General features: G+C 35.5%; 1 protein-coding gene across 3 annotated transcripts in view; it reads right to left on the bottom strand.

Moving 5' to 3' along the window:
* Nucleotides 1–344: 344 nt before the first annotated feature.
* BBS5 (Bardet-Biedl syndrome 5) overlaps nucleotides 345–16,427 on the bottom strand; it is a 26,565-nt gene continuing 10,482 nt past the window's right edge. Inside the window, exons 6-12 of one of the 3 annotated variants that reach the window (XM_025460085.3) lie at nucleotides 14,447–14,582; nucleotides 11,174–11,269; nucleotides 7,982–8,044; nucleotides 6,407–6,541; nucleotides 2,186–2,269; nucleotides 1,241–1,264; nucleotides 345–1,088 (exon numbers count right to left, since the gene is read on the bottom strand). In XM_025460085.3, coding sequence (XP_025315870.1) covers nucleotides 987–1,088; nucleotides 1,241–1,264; nucleotides 2,186–2,269; nucleotides 6,407–6,541; nucleotides 7,982–8,044; nucleotides 11,174–11,269; nucleotides 14,447–14,582 — 640 coding nt within the window. In that variant the 3' untranslated portion in view covers nucleotides 345–986. Of the gene's footprint in view, nucleotides 1,089–1,240; nucleotides 1,265–2,185; nucleotides 2,270–6,125; nucleotides 6,282–6,406; nucleotides 6,542–7,981; nucleotides 8,045–11,173; nucleotides 11,270–14,446; nucleotides 14,583–16,427 lie in introns of those variants that run through there. The other 2 variants (XM_025460086.3, XM_049106255.1) reach the window with 2 other exon arrangements.

Raw genomic sequence — 16,427 nt, 5'->3', positions numbered from 1 at the left:
ACAAATCCCTTCCTTTTTAAATAAAGAAACCAATGTATAGCTTTTATTCATTGATTTTAATTAAACTCAGGTTAGCACTTGGTTATACTATGTGTTTATGGTTGTACATAGTGTTGCATCTTATTTTATGTTTTTACACACTCATTCCTTTCCCTCTAGAGAAAGAGGGCTCCTTTGGATAATTTCAATGATTTGACAAAGGTTCCTTATAATGTTTTATACCAAAGCAGTGGCAAAAAACAGAAGCCAGAGAAGTTTCCAAATTGTAGCTAACCAAGAAATCAGAGAAAATCCTATTTTTGAAAACTTCAAGGAAGTTTCAATGAGTACATACACGGAGAAAGTCAATAAAAGAACTATTTATTTACAAACTATTTAAAACTATTTCTTTACAAAATAAATGTATTCTTCCCAAAACTATATTGCAATTATTTATAAAATAGTGCCCAAAACACTTATTACATAGTGATTGATATACTCCAGAGTTAATGTAATTTTTAGGTTTTACAGAAATGATCACTTAAACATGACAAGTTTAAGGGTTGTAATTTATGAGAGTTGACTTACATTTGGAGCTATTTGATAATTTTTTAAACCAGATTTTTATAACTAAAAAGACAGTATTTTATTATTCCATAATAGAATCTTATTCTTTTAAATAATACTTTCAAAACATTAAATGGTGCTGCATAAATTCTTTATTAAAGCCAACATGATACACTCATTTAATATCTGCACTAATTTACAAGCATTAGGTACAAAATAAACATATTTACAAACCAGATACATTTTGATTACAATTTTAAATATAATTTTTAGAAAAGTGGCAATAAAATCTTAGATAAATGAGTTTTTCCTTAATCATTAAAAAATTCTTTCTTAAAAGATTTTTCTGTAAATGTAAAAACTATTCCGTGCCTTATGGCAGGCGACTAGTATCTTTAATCTTGAGATATCTTTAAATAGAAATCCAGTTCAACTCAAGATCAACTCATTACTTCCCAAAGTCCCTGTAGGGTGAATCCATCCTTCAATTTCTCTATTGCAAGCCCCAGTTCTTCTGAAAATACAGGTTCACGATCTTGTTGCTTTTTGGGAGGTAAGAGGATGAGATGGGAATATAGAAGGTGGGCAAGGAAGAAGAAAAAAACAAAAAATAGGTTTCACATAAGTTTTGTGAATACTAAATTGTTGGAATATAGAAAGTTTTTTTCATATACTATAGATAAAATGTCCTTACCTTATTGCCATCAGCAAAATATGCCTATAAGACAAAGAAAATTATATTTCACATACTTGACATATAATAGGTTAGTGAACTAAGGAACAGGTAATTTACAGGACAATTATGTAACTAAGTGTATTTTACATTGTTACAGTTTTTCTAATGGTCTTAGCACTTAATCTTTACTATGCTAGTAGCAGATTTCACTTCTTCTGTCAGTCATTAGTAATGATTACAAGAGTTATGCTTTGAGCTCCAAAATATTTGTTTTGTAATAAGTATACAATTTGGATTGTTAACTTGAAAGGAGATAAAAAGAATGATCTAGAAGCTATAAAATGTCATCTCTACTTTTGTTCAGAAGAAGGTGCTGGCAAAACAAAAAGCAATCAGTACTTCAATGTGTCAGCAAATGCTGTAGTTTATAATTAAATATTTTACACTAATTTCAGACTTGCTTAAAAATATTTATTTCCAGAGAGGTATATTGGTCAGATTTATACACTACACTACATAGAAAGCATTGACATTATTTTTGCTATAAAATAATACAAATTTGGAAACAGGAAAGCTCATTGTTCAAATATTCTTTTTAAGATCATATACCAATAAATTGAAAGGAAGTCCATCTTATAAAGATTAATTATGAAAACTATAGATTTTAAATTAACTTAACTATTTAACCTGTTCTATTATTCTAAGGTATGAAAATTTTTTCACAGATCTGAAATCCTTTGAATTATTTTGTTCTCAAACTAGTTCCTAGTTTGGTAATTTAAAAGTAATTTCACACAAAGAAAAAATCCTTAACTTAAAAAAAATTACTTTCCAACTCATGTTTAAGATAACTCTCAAAAGTTGCAAGTTCCATGGTGTTTTACACACTTAAGCCATTACTTAATTAAATCTGACTCAGATAAAATAATCATAATAAATTTAGTAGTTTTTTGTCATGCTCACCACAAAAGCGTCTGTATGATCATCAGAGTCAATTTCTACATCATCTTGAATCTGTTCAACCGTCAGAGCTTCAAGGGGCTGAGGCTAAAAATCAGCAGACGTTAAAATGTATCAAGGAAAAATAAATAAATAAAATGCATCAAGGAGACAATATTAATTAAACAAATAATTTTAGTAAAATATGCTGTGAGAATTGTAAATACTTATAAAAGTATAAAACAATTGAAAACTACTCAAGTCTTAGAAAAATCACATTTATATTCTATTAAAACTAACTTTAGTAATAAATCAGTTAAACCTAAGCTTTTAAATCTGAAGTCAATATCATCAGAAGTATTAAAATGACAAATTTACTAATCTTAATATGATAGAGATATCCTTAGAGAAGAAACTCTCAGTGAACTTTATCTTATTTTCTTTCACATGTTTTTTAAAAAACTAAGTTTGGATAATAGCAAATTTTCAATTTCATTTTACTCAAAATAGTCATTAAATAGAATTTGTGAAAAGTAAAAGAACTAAGATTTAGATGGACTATCCCAATGGTAAAGCAGAGTAAAATATGGTGCTGATATTAATTCATTATTTTTCAAATGTTTTAGTATCTTGGTATGTTAGGCACTATGCTAACACTAACATGGGTAAAAAGTCCCTGCCCTACTCATGAGAGGTTTGTAATCTAGGGCAGGGGGAGTGGAGCAAAGGATAAAACACAATTATGAGTAACTAAATATTAGGTTGAAACATGAAATTATCATTTTTGTGAGTCAGAAATGGTCAAATATTAATAATATCATGGTTCAACCTATGAAAAGTAGGTTCAACCCTTGAAAAGTAGTTGTAACAAATGCAATATCTATTATAATAAAAAGTTTAGAGACAGCACAACTTCTGGCTTGTGAATCCCAGAAACTTTTATGAAGAAAAGACTGGTACGTAATCTACGTCTTTTAGGATGACAGTGACTTCCATAGGTAGGATTAGGGAAAAAGGTATTTCTGGCAGAGGGAACCAGCATCAACAAAACTGAGAAACCACAGAATGTGGTTGAAGAATGATGAATAATCCAGTGTGGTCAGAATAAAAGAGTCCAATGAGACAGAAGCAGCTATGCAGGGCTATCATACTGAAAAATCCCAACAAGCATCATTCACAGTAGTCTATGTGTACTATGTTCTTATAGTTGGGCAGTGTGCAGCCTCCATAAACAGACATGGTGGCTGTGATGTAGGCTGGTGTCTACTGAAATTCCTTAATACCAGCCCAAAGAATTCAGACTTTATCTATAGTTAATTTGTGGGAGGGTATGTAGAGTAGAAGTGTATTGCTTGACAAGAGTGATCTGATCCCCTCATCTGAAGATAGCCTCAATGTTTCAACCACGTTGAGTTGTGTGACTGTGAACAAGTAACCTAACCTAGCTAAGCCTCATCTCTGTAACTGTGAGATAAAGATAATAATAATACTATACTTCATAGTACTGTTGGGAGGATTAAATGAAACGATGCATATAAAGTTCTTAGAGCAGTGAATGGGAATAGTAGGGTGTTCAAAGCAGTCTTTCAACATCTATGAATATTCACTAAGCCCTATTATGTGCTAGTTCTGATTGCTAGAGATATAGTGGTTAAAGAAAATAGATGAAAATCCCTGACTTCATGGAGATTATTTATAGTGGAGAAAACTGATGAGTGTTACTAAAAATAAAGCAAGCAAGCAAGCAAGCAAGCAAGCAAAGATAAGGAACAAAAAAATGATGGAGGCTGCTGTTTTAGATGGTAGTCAGGGAAGACCTCCCTGAAGAGGTAGCTTTGGAGTAAGGGCTTACATGAGATGACAGAGTGAGTTATCATGCTGGTTATTATTATGTACTGGGGGCCAGTAAAGAAGAGAAGAAATGAAAGGTAGAGGCACTCATGTGCCTGGTATTTCATGGATATGATCAATAACTTCGTGACGATTATCTTAATTTTAGAATGAGAAAACTGAAGCTCAAATCTGCCTTGAATTACAAATTAATGGTGAATTTGGGACTACAGTCAGTCTTGCCAGGTTCCAAGGACCATGCATGTTCTACAATATTATTATGGAAGCAAAAGTAATAATAATAACTGTAGTTAGAATGAAAAGAAAGGAATAGAAAAAGGGAGTAGACTGGATGATTGAATGTATAAAATAAAATAATCAGGAACATAAAAATGAAATCTCTGAGGTTTTGAGCACAGCTGACTTTACTAATGCTAAATATAAATAAATGGAAAATAAGTAAATTATGTACATCCTGATGTATCAGCAGGATGGTGCTTTTGAGAAAAATGATAGCATTTTAGGTATGCCAAGTTTGAGATACTCAAGTGTCAGTGTATCTTATAGACTTGGAAAATTATTTACCTAATTAAATTACTAGGATAAACTTTTTTTTTTTAAAAAGACTTTATTTGAGAGAGCGTGAGAGAGCACAAGCAGAGAAGAGGGGAGGCTCCTGCAGGAGGCCTGACATGAGGCTCAATCCCAGGACCCTCGGATCATGACCTGAGCCAAAGGCAGCCGCCCTACCGACTAAGCCACCCAGGCACCCCTAGGATAAACTTTTACTTTATTTTTTAAAGATAGATAGATAGATAGATAGATAGATAGATAGATAGATAGATAGATTCATTCATTCATTCATTCATTTATGATAGACACAGAGAGAGAGGCAGAGGGAGAAGCAGGCTTGAGACTTCGATCCCGGGACTCCAGGATTGCACCCTGGGCCAAAGGCAGGGGCCAAACCGCTGAGCCACCCAGGGATCCCCAGGATAAACTTTTAAATGAGAAAATTCAATTTAGGTTATTTGGAATGCTCATTTATGTGAATATACTCAAGAATATTTAGAACCATACTGATCTGAGAGAATGTGTCAAGACCAGAATAAAAGATATGGGAGTCATCTATAGCAGTATAGGTTGAAGAAACTGAAGGAGGGGTGATACTGCAAAGGAATACACAAAGAAGGCAGAGTGAAAGGGAGAGTGGTGAAAGCAGCACAGGGTGGGAGGAAAACATAAAAGGATGATTAAGACATGGAAAACATGAGTGTATGTATAACACAGCACAGCAACCCAGAGAGAAGTTTCAGCTGGAAGGGAAGGGGAATGAATATATAGAGAATATTACAGGGAGAGAAAACACTATCAAGCAGTGCTACTGGGCAAAAAGGGTCTGTTTGAAGTCAGAGGGTGTGAATTTGAACTTAGCTGCCCAGCGTATTTCCTGATCTTCTCTGGTCACACGTTGCAGTCCAAGAGAAGAGATACAGATAATATGGGTGATAGGGCTCCACATGCTGAGTACCAGCAGCGATGCTGCTGAAAGAGTGGGTGGCAAGGGCACCATAATAGTGAGGGTGCCTGCAAAAGAATAGACAGCAAGGGAACCTGTGATAAGAGTGGTCAGTGAGGGCACCAGAGACAGAACCTCTAGCAGGAGTACCACTGATAGAGCCGATAGTGAGGACATCCCTCTAATGCAGTGGCTGGTGAGGACACCAGTGACAGACCAGATGACAAGGGTCCCCTCTGGAGAGGCTAAAGAGTAAAGTCAAAGGAGGGATGATGTGCCTGGAGAGTGGGGTGGGTTTGGGAAAACCCAGAGATCACAAGGAAAGCAAAGAGCAGAAATATGAACATGATATTAAACATATTTTATAACCAATCTGGCAGTCATGAGGAAGGTAAAGAGCAGACACGTGGGTGTGATATTCAAAATATTTCATAATTGGTATGGCACAGGCACTGACGAATAGGGGGTGGACCAGGCACACGGAGAGAGCAGACTCCTGGAGCTGCTGTACTGTGGGGCTCTGTGGGAAAAGCCTGGTGCCTGTGAGGCCTGTAAGGTTTGTCCAAATGCAAGTGGGAGGCAGAAGTGGAATAAAAGTAAAGCAGAGTGAGAGACTGACATTTGTCCACATCAGCGGAGTCTTGCACATGGATACCTGTCTCTGGGTAAACTGCTCACCCAGAAGGGTGGGAACGAATGACGAAGCAACCAGCGAGCAGACAGGTGGCGCCGACTGCGGATGGCCAAGAGGTCACGCTCACTGAACACAGTCTGTATATGAATCATTTTAAACACGGTTCAGAATGAAACTGTAGGCAGTGTGTTTATATCTGAATTTCATAGATTGTGTAAAAGCAATTCAGCAAACCCTGTGTTTTACATACGGAACAAACTACCTTTTCTTCCATCTCATAATCCACTCCAAATATCGGACTAGCAGAATAGACCTTGTGAAGTGAGTTGATTTCCTTAACTGATTCTTGTAGTTTTTCCACAGGATCTATTTTAAAGCCAAGAACATATCCTCCACTCTGTAAGAAAAAAATAATGAAAAAACAAAAAACAAGCCTGAGGAATGGTATTCACAGTATAGGATAAACTAGCTCTAATGTCCTTATTTCAGAGCACCACAGGTAAGCTGGTTTTTTAATTAAGATTTTTGTGATGAAACACGTAAAGCATACACAAAAATAGAAAAAAAGAGCACAATAAGTATCCATGTAGTTATCTTCCAGCTTCAACAAGTAGAAATATATAGTCAACTTTTTAGCCTGCAGTTTTCCCAAATCTCCTCCCCTTGCCTACTCAGGATTATTTTGAAGCATATCCAGATATCCTATCATTTCATCTGTAACTATCAAAGGTGATATTTTAAGATAAAAAAATACTGTAGATTGTGAAGGCCAATGGAACTAAGTTTTTTTTGAGCTAGACCTTGAAAAGGAGTAGACCATATCGTAAAAGAAGAAAGGGAATGGCCCAGCTGAGGCTAATTCCTTGAAGAATTCGGAAAGAAACTTGACCATGACAGGTTGTTGTTAAAGAGTGTTAAAAAATTAAATCGCATACTGTGAAAGGTGAGACCATATGCTTTAGGTTGAGAGCATATACTTTCGAGTTCAAATTCTAGTTTTACAACTAGAAATTTACAAATTTACTAACTACATGATGCTGAGAAATATACTTTCCTTAATCTTTTAAGCCTCAATTTTCTAACCATAAAACAGTTACCAAATTGTTGTATTAAATAAAATAATGTATATATGACATTTGATACAGTTCCTGGAACACAGTAAGCACTCAGTAAATGGAAGCTACAAATCTGCAGGCAAGGGGAAAGGAATAGACATTCATATTTACATTTAGAGTTTAGAAGAGCAGTGATTTTACAAATAAGTAAATGTTTTATTTAAATGTATTTCTGCAAAGATCTGGCCTAATGAGACACAGCAACTATAATTAGATACAGTATAATCTGCATATGAGGGTATAAAATCCCAGTGGCATGTGTGTGTATATTTGTATATGACTGTGCTATTCAATGACATTCTTGTGAATCAGTCAGACCTGAATCAAAACCTATCCTCACCACTTACTAGTTGTGAGACTGTAGGCAAGGTTCCTAACTTCTCTAGGCTTCAGTTTCCTTTGAATATAAAATGGGGAGAAATAGTAACTGTATCATAGGGTGTGTAAAGACTGAGATAATGCATGAAAAGTACAGTGACTTTGTCATTAAAAATGATCATAATGATAATAATGGTTATGTATACCCAACAAAGAAACATAAGCAAGATTCTTCCTGTGTGGACAATTACTATATATGACTTTAAACTCTTTATTTAACTTCATGTCACAACTAACAATCTTCTTAGATATAAACTGCTTTACTATATAAATAAAACTAAAAATAGAGACTGTCATAGTTTAAAAAATCTATTAAAGATTAATACAATTATAAAATATCTTACCTGCTGAGAGCTTTCTATGACAAGAGCTAAACCAAATTTTGAATCTCTAATCTTGATTGAACGCTAGATGTAAAATGAAAAAGAAGAAAATGCATGCTTTTATGATCTGATAGTAGTGATTCTACAGCACAAACAAGTTTTCAACTTGTACACAGTAACTGTGTACATAATCTAAAGGACAGAATTCTCCCTCTTTCCTTCATTATATTCCCATAGAGATCAAATAAATGAAAATGTTCATACTAGAAGTAGGCAGCAAACTTGTAAGGTAATGCAAAGAAGACATCTCTGAAATACGCACAAAGTTATGACTCACATATCCCCCACAATCAGGGAGTCTAAAACTTTTCTGAGTATTTTAAACCAGAGGCCAGCAATCTTTTAGTACTGGAGAGCCAGTGTCTTTTGTGGTTCCCAAGGCTGAGTTAGTTTTTAAAAGTCACATGAATATGACTGTCCTAGTGACAGACTGTGATGATATCAGGTTGCAAGTTGTTTGGACCAGGCTGGATTCATTCCAGGGGCCATGGTTGGTAACTGTATTCTTAAATAACAAAAAGCGTCCTATTTGAAGAACAAAAAGCACAAGGTTGTTTACTACTCTGTAAATTTTTTTTTAGTATAATATGTCAGGCAATGTATGTAAATCATACAAAACAGCAATGAACAATACAGACAGCAGTTTATCAAATACCTATGTAGCCTCAGTCTCATCTTCCCAGCCACGGTTATATATTCCTCCTTTTCTTTAGATGGCCAGAAACCATTTTCTTCCTATCAGATTCTAGGATTTCCTGCTTAATTCTACCAGACTGAAAACTCCTTTTTGACAGGAACTGTGTACTTGTTAATGATCTTCATGTCTATATCGCTAGCACCTAGCAGAGTAGGTGATAAATATTTGGCAAAGGAATGATCTGGATTTTCAAGTAACTCAGATATCAAACAATTTAGCCAAAGATAGGCTTGGGAATAGTTTGCAAAGAATCATCCTTCTTGTAAACTAAAAGGTCTTTTAAAAAAGGACATTTTCCAGCCATCACATACATTGTGTCTACTCAATAAATTTTTGTTAATGAAACTGCTTAGTGTTAAGACTACTTATATCCCACAATATGGGCAATTATCATAGAAAAACGACACAGGATTTTCATTGGCTATTTCTTTCTTTCTTTTTTTTTTTTAAAGATTTTATTTATTCATGAGAGACACAGTTTGAGAGAGAGGCAGAGACCCAGGCAGAGGAAGAAGCAGGCTCCCCACAGGGAGCCCGATGCGGGACCCGATCCTAGGTCCCCAGGATCACGGCCTGGGCCAAAGGCGAGCACCAAACCGCTAAGCCACCCAGGGATTGCCTTCATTGGCTATTTCTATGTTTCATCTAACTTGCACTATTTCCTATACGTAATTTCCTTATGTAAAATGAAATTCTTCAGTTTATTAGAGTTTACTATTTGTTTCACTGAATCACATACTTATAGTAGTAGCAACAGCAAAAAGAACCACCTTTACTCTCAAAACAAATCAGTCTCAGACGTAGTTAGTTCTTACTCTGGATTTTAACAGCTTTAATTGAACTTAAGCTAAAATCATTATCACTAAAACCTATCTTGATTCCTTTCACCAAACCTGTTGTATAAATCCAGCTTGTATTACGTGCTGTATTTGAATATAGTGAAAACAGCTCATTCACAGAATTTTTTTTTTCATTCACAGAATTGAAGAATTCATTCTGGCTTTATTTTATTTTTAAAGATTTTAATTATTTATTTGAGACAATGAGTGAAACAGGGAGACGGAGAGAGAATCTGAAGCCAATTTTGCACTGAGCACAGCGCCCAACGCAGGGCTTGACCCCACAGACATGAGATCATGACCTGAGCTGAGACCCAAGAGTTGGACACTTAACTGAAGCCACCCAGGCACCCCTTCATTTTGGCTTTAAAGGCAGAAAGTGTTGGGATGCCTAGTGGCTCAGTGATTGAGCATCTGCCTTCAGCTCAGGGCATGATCCTGGAGTCCCAGGATCGAGTCCCACATCGGGCTCCCTGTATGGAACCTGCTTCTCCCTCTGCTTATGTCTCTGCCTCTCTCTCTCATGATAAAAAAAAAAAAAAAAAAAAAGGCAGAAAGTGTCAACAGAGTCAAAACAATGTGTGTGATCTGTGTGCCAAAGCCATGCAAAGAACCACTATATATACCTGCTTCATAAAAAGGTTATGGAAAACCTTAGTAGCTAATGCCTTCTGACTGGAATCTAAGAAGGACATATCTTAAAACAAAACAAAACAAAACAAAAAAACTGACACATCTTAATCTGCATGGTGACTATTAAAAACTTTAAAATCCAGTATATTTCTTTTTTTCTCAAAATTTTATTTATTTGAAGGTGGCGGGGGGGGCGGTAAGAGTGAGAAGCAGTAGGGAGCCCCGATGCAGGGCTCAATCCCAGGACCCTGGGATCATGACCTGAGCTGAAGGCAGATGCTTAACCCACTGAGCCACCCAGGTGCCCCTAAAATACAGTATATTTCTCTCTTAATAGTAAATTGATAATGGTTGGATTTCCCTTGAATGTAAGTACAACTGGGTCTTTTCTATGTTGAAATTATAAATTATCAACATTTTATTTTTTTAATTTTATTTTTTTAAAAGATTTTATTTATTTATTCATGAGAGACAATGAGAGAGAGACAGAGACACAGGCAGAGGGAGAAGCAGGCTCCATGCAAGGAGCCCGATGTGGGACTCGATCCCAAATCCCGGGATCACACCCTGAGCCGAAGGCAGATGCTCAACCGCTGAGCCACCCAGGTGTCCCAAATTATCAACATTTTAAAAGTCTGCTCTCAGCAACACTGCTGCCACTTAAAAAGGGAGAAAGAATTCATTTAATCCTGAAAATTGTAGTATTTATTTATTTATTTATTTTTTTATTTTTTTATTTTTTTTTTAAAGAATTTATTTATTTATTCATAGACACAGAGAAAGGCAGAGACACAGGCAGAGGGAGAAGCAGGCTCCACACAGGGAGCCCAACGTGGGACTCGATCCCAGGTCTCCAGGATCACACCCCAGGCTGCAGGCGGCGCCAAACCGCTGCGCCACTGGGGCTGCCCAAATTGTAGTAATTACTGAACATAAATTATTCATTCTACATTGAAATAAAGTCAGCAAAATACATGTACTTACAATTTGTAGATATGGTATACTGACGTTAAAACTGTCATTCATATTTGCATGCCACACAATTCTCACATTGGTAATAAAAAAGGTTCCTAAATTTCCCTGGAAAATATGAGATATATCAATGACCATTTGTTTGAATACTCTTTATTTTCTAAACACCAGAATAGTTCTGATTATCATGGTAGCAGAGAATACTAGAATTGAGTAGCACGGAGTATTAATGACTTCATTATTCACTGGACGGAAGAACAATTAGATGACTGAAAGCCTGGATTCTGAAGTTAGATTCTAAAAATTTATACCATCAATACTTACCAGTTTTCTGACCATGGGAAAATTTGTTCTTGGTGCACTGTGTCCCATGTAAAATGGAGATTTGATTAAATAACCCCCATAAATAAAGCCCTTATCACAGTGTCTGGCACATAGTAAGCATTCTGCAAGTGTTAGATCTTATTACAACTATTGTTCCAAACCTGGCATAAGACAAGGGAGTTGTGGTAAGAGAAAGACAAAACATATGATAACCCCCATTAGTTCACAAGAGATTTTTATGGCTCTTTAACACTGACTATAAATCAAAACTGTTTTCCAATTATATGGCCCCTAAACATCTACTCAAAATTACTCCAGTGTGATAGCTAAATGGTCTAAAAAATCTTTAGGACCTAATAATACATGGTACCAAAATTAGCCACCTCTACCTTTTATCTCTATCATTATCTACCTTTACCTCCACCTCCTTCTTACCATATACTGCCAGAGGAATTTATTTTATACTTTGAGATTGGGTATAAAACATTAACTTACAAACCCCAAACCTGAAAAGCTTTCTTCTGGGATGGCCAGGTGTGAAACATCAGAAAAGACCACCTATTTTTTTTTTTTTAAGATTTATTTTTATAAGATTTTATTTATTTATTTATTTTATTTAGAGACAGAGAGAGAGAGAGAGAGAGAGAGAGTGAGTAGGGGAGCAGAAGGAGAAGCAGACTCCCCGCTGAGCAGGGAGCCCAAAGTGGGCTCGATTCCAGGACCCCAAAATCACGACCTAAGCTGAAGGCAGATGTTTAACGAACTGAGCCACCCAGGAGCCCCCTCTTTTTTATTTTATTTTTTTATTTTGTTTTATTTTATAAAGATTTTATTTATTTATTCATGAGAGACACAGAAAGAGAAAGACAGATACATAGGCAGAAGGAGAAGCAGGCTCCATGCAGGGAGCCCGATGTGGGACTTGATCCCAGGACTCCAGCATCATGCCCTGAGCTGAAAGCAGATGCTCAACTGCTGAGCCACCCAGGTGTCCCAAGACCACCTATTTCTTAATTATAATTAAGTTAATAAACACACGTGTAAGTGTATGTTTCCCTCCTCTATTCTCATCTTGCAAAAATTTGTTATACAAAAATTTTAACTCCCTTATTCCTGGCCCACGTCCCATTACATAATACTAAGTCTAACTTTATAAGCAATCATTATTTATGTCACCACTTCTTTTCTCTTATTTTAAAAGAAGACAGCAACCCGCAAAACTCTCAAGGATCTTTTTAAAAGATTAAGAGGGCATATTTTATTTTCAGGAAACATGTTAGGTTGACAATAACATCTCTATTTTCAGTAAAATACTTCTGATAATCCAATCTTAATTAATTTAAACTGTGAGGTGTGGTGCTAGATGGTAAGGATCTAACTATGAACAGAATAATTCCACCCCTACCCTTATAAAGCCTACAATCTAATGTGGGTACAGGCAAGCTCTGCATTTTAGAGCAGGAATAATTTTTTTAAGGTTTTATTTATTTATTCATTAGAGACACAGAGACATAGGCAGAGGGAGAAGCAGGCTCCCTGCAGGAAGCCTGATGTAGGACTGATCCCAGGACCCCCATCTGACCTGAGACAAAGGCAGTCACTCACAAGCTACACAGGCACTCCCAGAGCAGGAATAATTTGAAGTGGTAATTAAGTACAGATTGTAAGCAACACACAGAAGGAACCTTACAAAAAGTGACATCTAAGCTATGACCTAAGGTCATATCATATCAAGGGATCTGTAAACTATGGTCAATGGGATAAATCCGGCCTGCTGCCTCATTTTGTATGGCCCAGAAACCAAGAATAAGTTTTACATTTTTAAATGGCTGGAAAAAAGTCAAGAGAATAGTAATTCACGAAACATGGATATTGTATGAAATTCAAATTTCAGTGTTCATTGTCAAGTTTTATTGAAATATAGCCATGCTCACTTGTTGCTATGGCTAGTTTCACACTACAATGCAAGTCTGAGAAGTTATGACAGAAATGGCATGACCTACAAAGCCTAAAATATTTACCATCTGGCCCTTTCAAGTAAAAAGCTTACTGATTCCTGACGAGGACTATTTAGATGTAGAGCTGTCTATATACTTTAGAACCATTATCAGAGTTTAACACTAGAACTTCTCAAATGAGCAGAATTTAATTACAATTTAAGTTTATGATTCAATATTTAGCAAGAAGCTCTTCATTCAAATGCTACAGCTTTACCTCCGTGGTTATCAGTCTAACATAGGTTGTAATATACACAAAGCCTGAAAACTACTTAGGTAAGAGAAAATTTTTCTTTAGAAATTGATGTGTTACTTATTCCCACTTATATGTTTCAGCTGGTTATAGCTTCAAGACCAAATGAGAAGTTATGATAATGAATGTAGGAATCACCAAATGAATTGTATGTTTAATTCCATAAAGACCAGACTTTCTTTTTTAAAAATATTTTAAGTAATCTCTATACCCAACATGTGGCTTGAACTCACAACCTTGATCAAGAGTAGCATGCTCTTCTGACTGAGTTGGCCAGCCACTCCCATAAAGACCAGATTGGAAAGCTTCCATGACTGTCCACCCCATGGTTCTCTTCCATCAGCATAAGTTATCAAGATGTGGAGGGTAGGGTATGCGCAGCATGTGGGGAAGAACATAGTTCTCAGATAAACCAGATGTATGAAGTCACTTAATTCTTTGGGGCCTAACTTTTTAACCTGTAAGTGAATGAAGACTGAACTAGATAATCTCTAAGGACCACTCCAGCTGTAAATTCTATAATAAATGTTGCTAAAAAGAACACAAAACCATAAAAATATGAAAATCAGAATATTATCTTATATCAAGAGCTATAATGCTAATTTATCAAGAGATATAATGTTAATTTTAACAGTTAAGTGAATATACAAAACTCAATGATAAATGGAAAAATGATGGGCCCAAAAGGTTCATTAGCTTTTTGTACAATACCTGATCACTGGATAAATTCCATACTCCATTGATTTTATCATATACATGTTCTTGTGGTAATAATCTTAGTTGCTTATTTTGAATTAGTGCACTTCTCAATTTAAAATCACGATACATTTTAGAAGTCTCATATGCTCTATAAAAAAGAAGAAAGACCAATCTAAACTGAAAATGTGGTTTTCCTAGGTTATGATTACTTATCTACCAAAATATACAGTTGTTAATACATAGGTGAGTCACTCAAATAATTATCACAATAAATTTAAAAATTTGCTTTTCAATAAATTTTGGTGTCACAGTCTTTAAAGACTTTATCATTTTAGTGTAGTATTTACATGGTTTATCTCAGTAACCTATGTTTAGAAGTCTTTTTTTTTTAAGATTTTATTTATTTATTCATTAGAGAGAGACACACACACACACACACACACACAGAGGCAGAGACACGGGCAGAGGGAGAAGCAGGCTCTCTGCAAGGAGCCTGATATGGGACCCGATCCCGAATCCAGGATCACACCCTGAGCCGAAGGCAGACGCTCAATCGCTGAGCCACCCAGGTGTCCCTAGAAATCTAATTTTTAAGACATGTATCATACAGCACAAATGAAAAGAAAGATTTTCTTTCTAAGCTGAAAAACAGCTTAGAGAGAAAAACATTTTATTGCATGAAAAACATGCAAATGCTTGCATATAATAGACATGGAAATTATGTTTCCTATCACAATGCTTCCTTCCGTTTCTGTTTTAGTCAAAGACACCCTTTGTCAAAGGCACAATTGGGAGTCAATTACTTTTCTCATTGCAACTGAAAGCATTACACTCTATACAGAAAATTGGAATAAATCTGTACCAACTCCAAAAGGAACCCTAGGACAGTGTGTATCTGTGTGCAACACACACACACACACACACACACACACACAAATATGTTTTCTCTCCATGCCTTCCTACTGATAAATAATACAAAAGAAAATTGTGTATTTGTTATTATGTTAATTAGTTTTTTTAAAGATTTATTCATTTGAGAGAGAACAAGAGAAAGAGAACACAAATGGGGGGTGGGCAGAGCAAGAGGGAGGAGAGGAACAGAAAGAATCTCAAGCACCCTCTCCACTGAGCATGGAGCCCCATTGTGGAGTTCAATCTCACAACCCTGAGATTATGGCCAGAGCCAAAATCAAGATGCTTAACTGAGCCACCCAAGTGCCCCCATTTAGTTTTACTACAATTTTTGGATGAGTTTTATTATAACATTTTATTAATTATCATATTACCCCACAAAATTACAGGCTAATTTACCAATTTAATAAAACTAAAGGATTTTCTTAGCCTGAATAACTTCAGAAGTCATTTATATACATCATAATATTGTTAAATTTGTGATTTTTACTTTAATTAACCTAATATATAAATTGTGAAAGAGGAGGATTTGAACATTTGTCTATAAATCTTAATTTCTTTTAGTGCTGTAATCATCAATGTTTAACCAGCAGACAAAATAGAAACTACTAATGTGATAAGAGTTATTTCTGGGGGAACACTTATTTTTATACTATTGAAGAAAAGCAGCTTCTATGCTCCCTTCATACTCCTCTTTATATTACATCTCTAAGTAAAGTGAAATAAAGAGCTAGAGTTTAGATATATGTCCAACAGAACTGAAAAATATTCATAGTAGCTAAAAAGTGGAAACAATATAAATGTTTATCAATGATTAGTAAGTAAAAAAATATCTTCATACAATGTAAAACTATTTAGCTATAAGTAGGAATGAAGCACTGATACATGCTACAACATAGATGATCACTGAAAACATTATGCATGTAAAATAAGTCAGATATTAAAGGCCACTATGTTGTATGCTTCCATTTATATTAAGTGTCCCAAATAGGGGAATCCTTAGAGAGAAAGAAAGTAAATCAGTGGTTGCCAAGGGTTATGAAGAGGAGAGAATAGGGAGGGACTATAGAGACTATAGGGC

The sequence above is a fragment of the Canis lupus genome, chromosome 36, assembly GCF_003254725.2.
Source record: "Canis lupus dingo isolate Sandy chromosome 36, ASM325472v2, whole genome shotgun sequence".
Classification (NCBI taxonomy): Eukaryota; Metazoa; Chordata; class Mammalia; order Carnivora; family Canidae; genus Canis; species Canis lupus.
The sequence above is the reverse complement of the archived record's forward strand: the minus strand, read 5'-3'. Positions and strand labels throughout refer to the sequence as shown.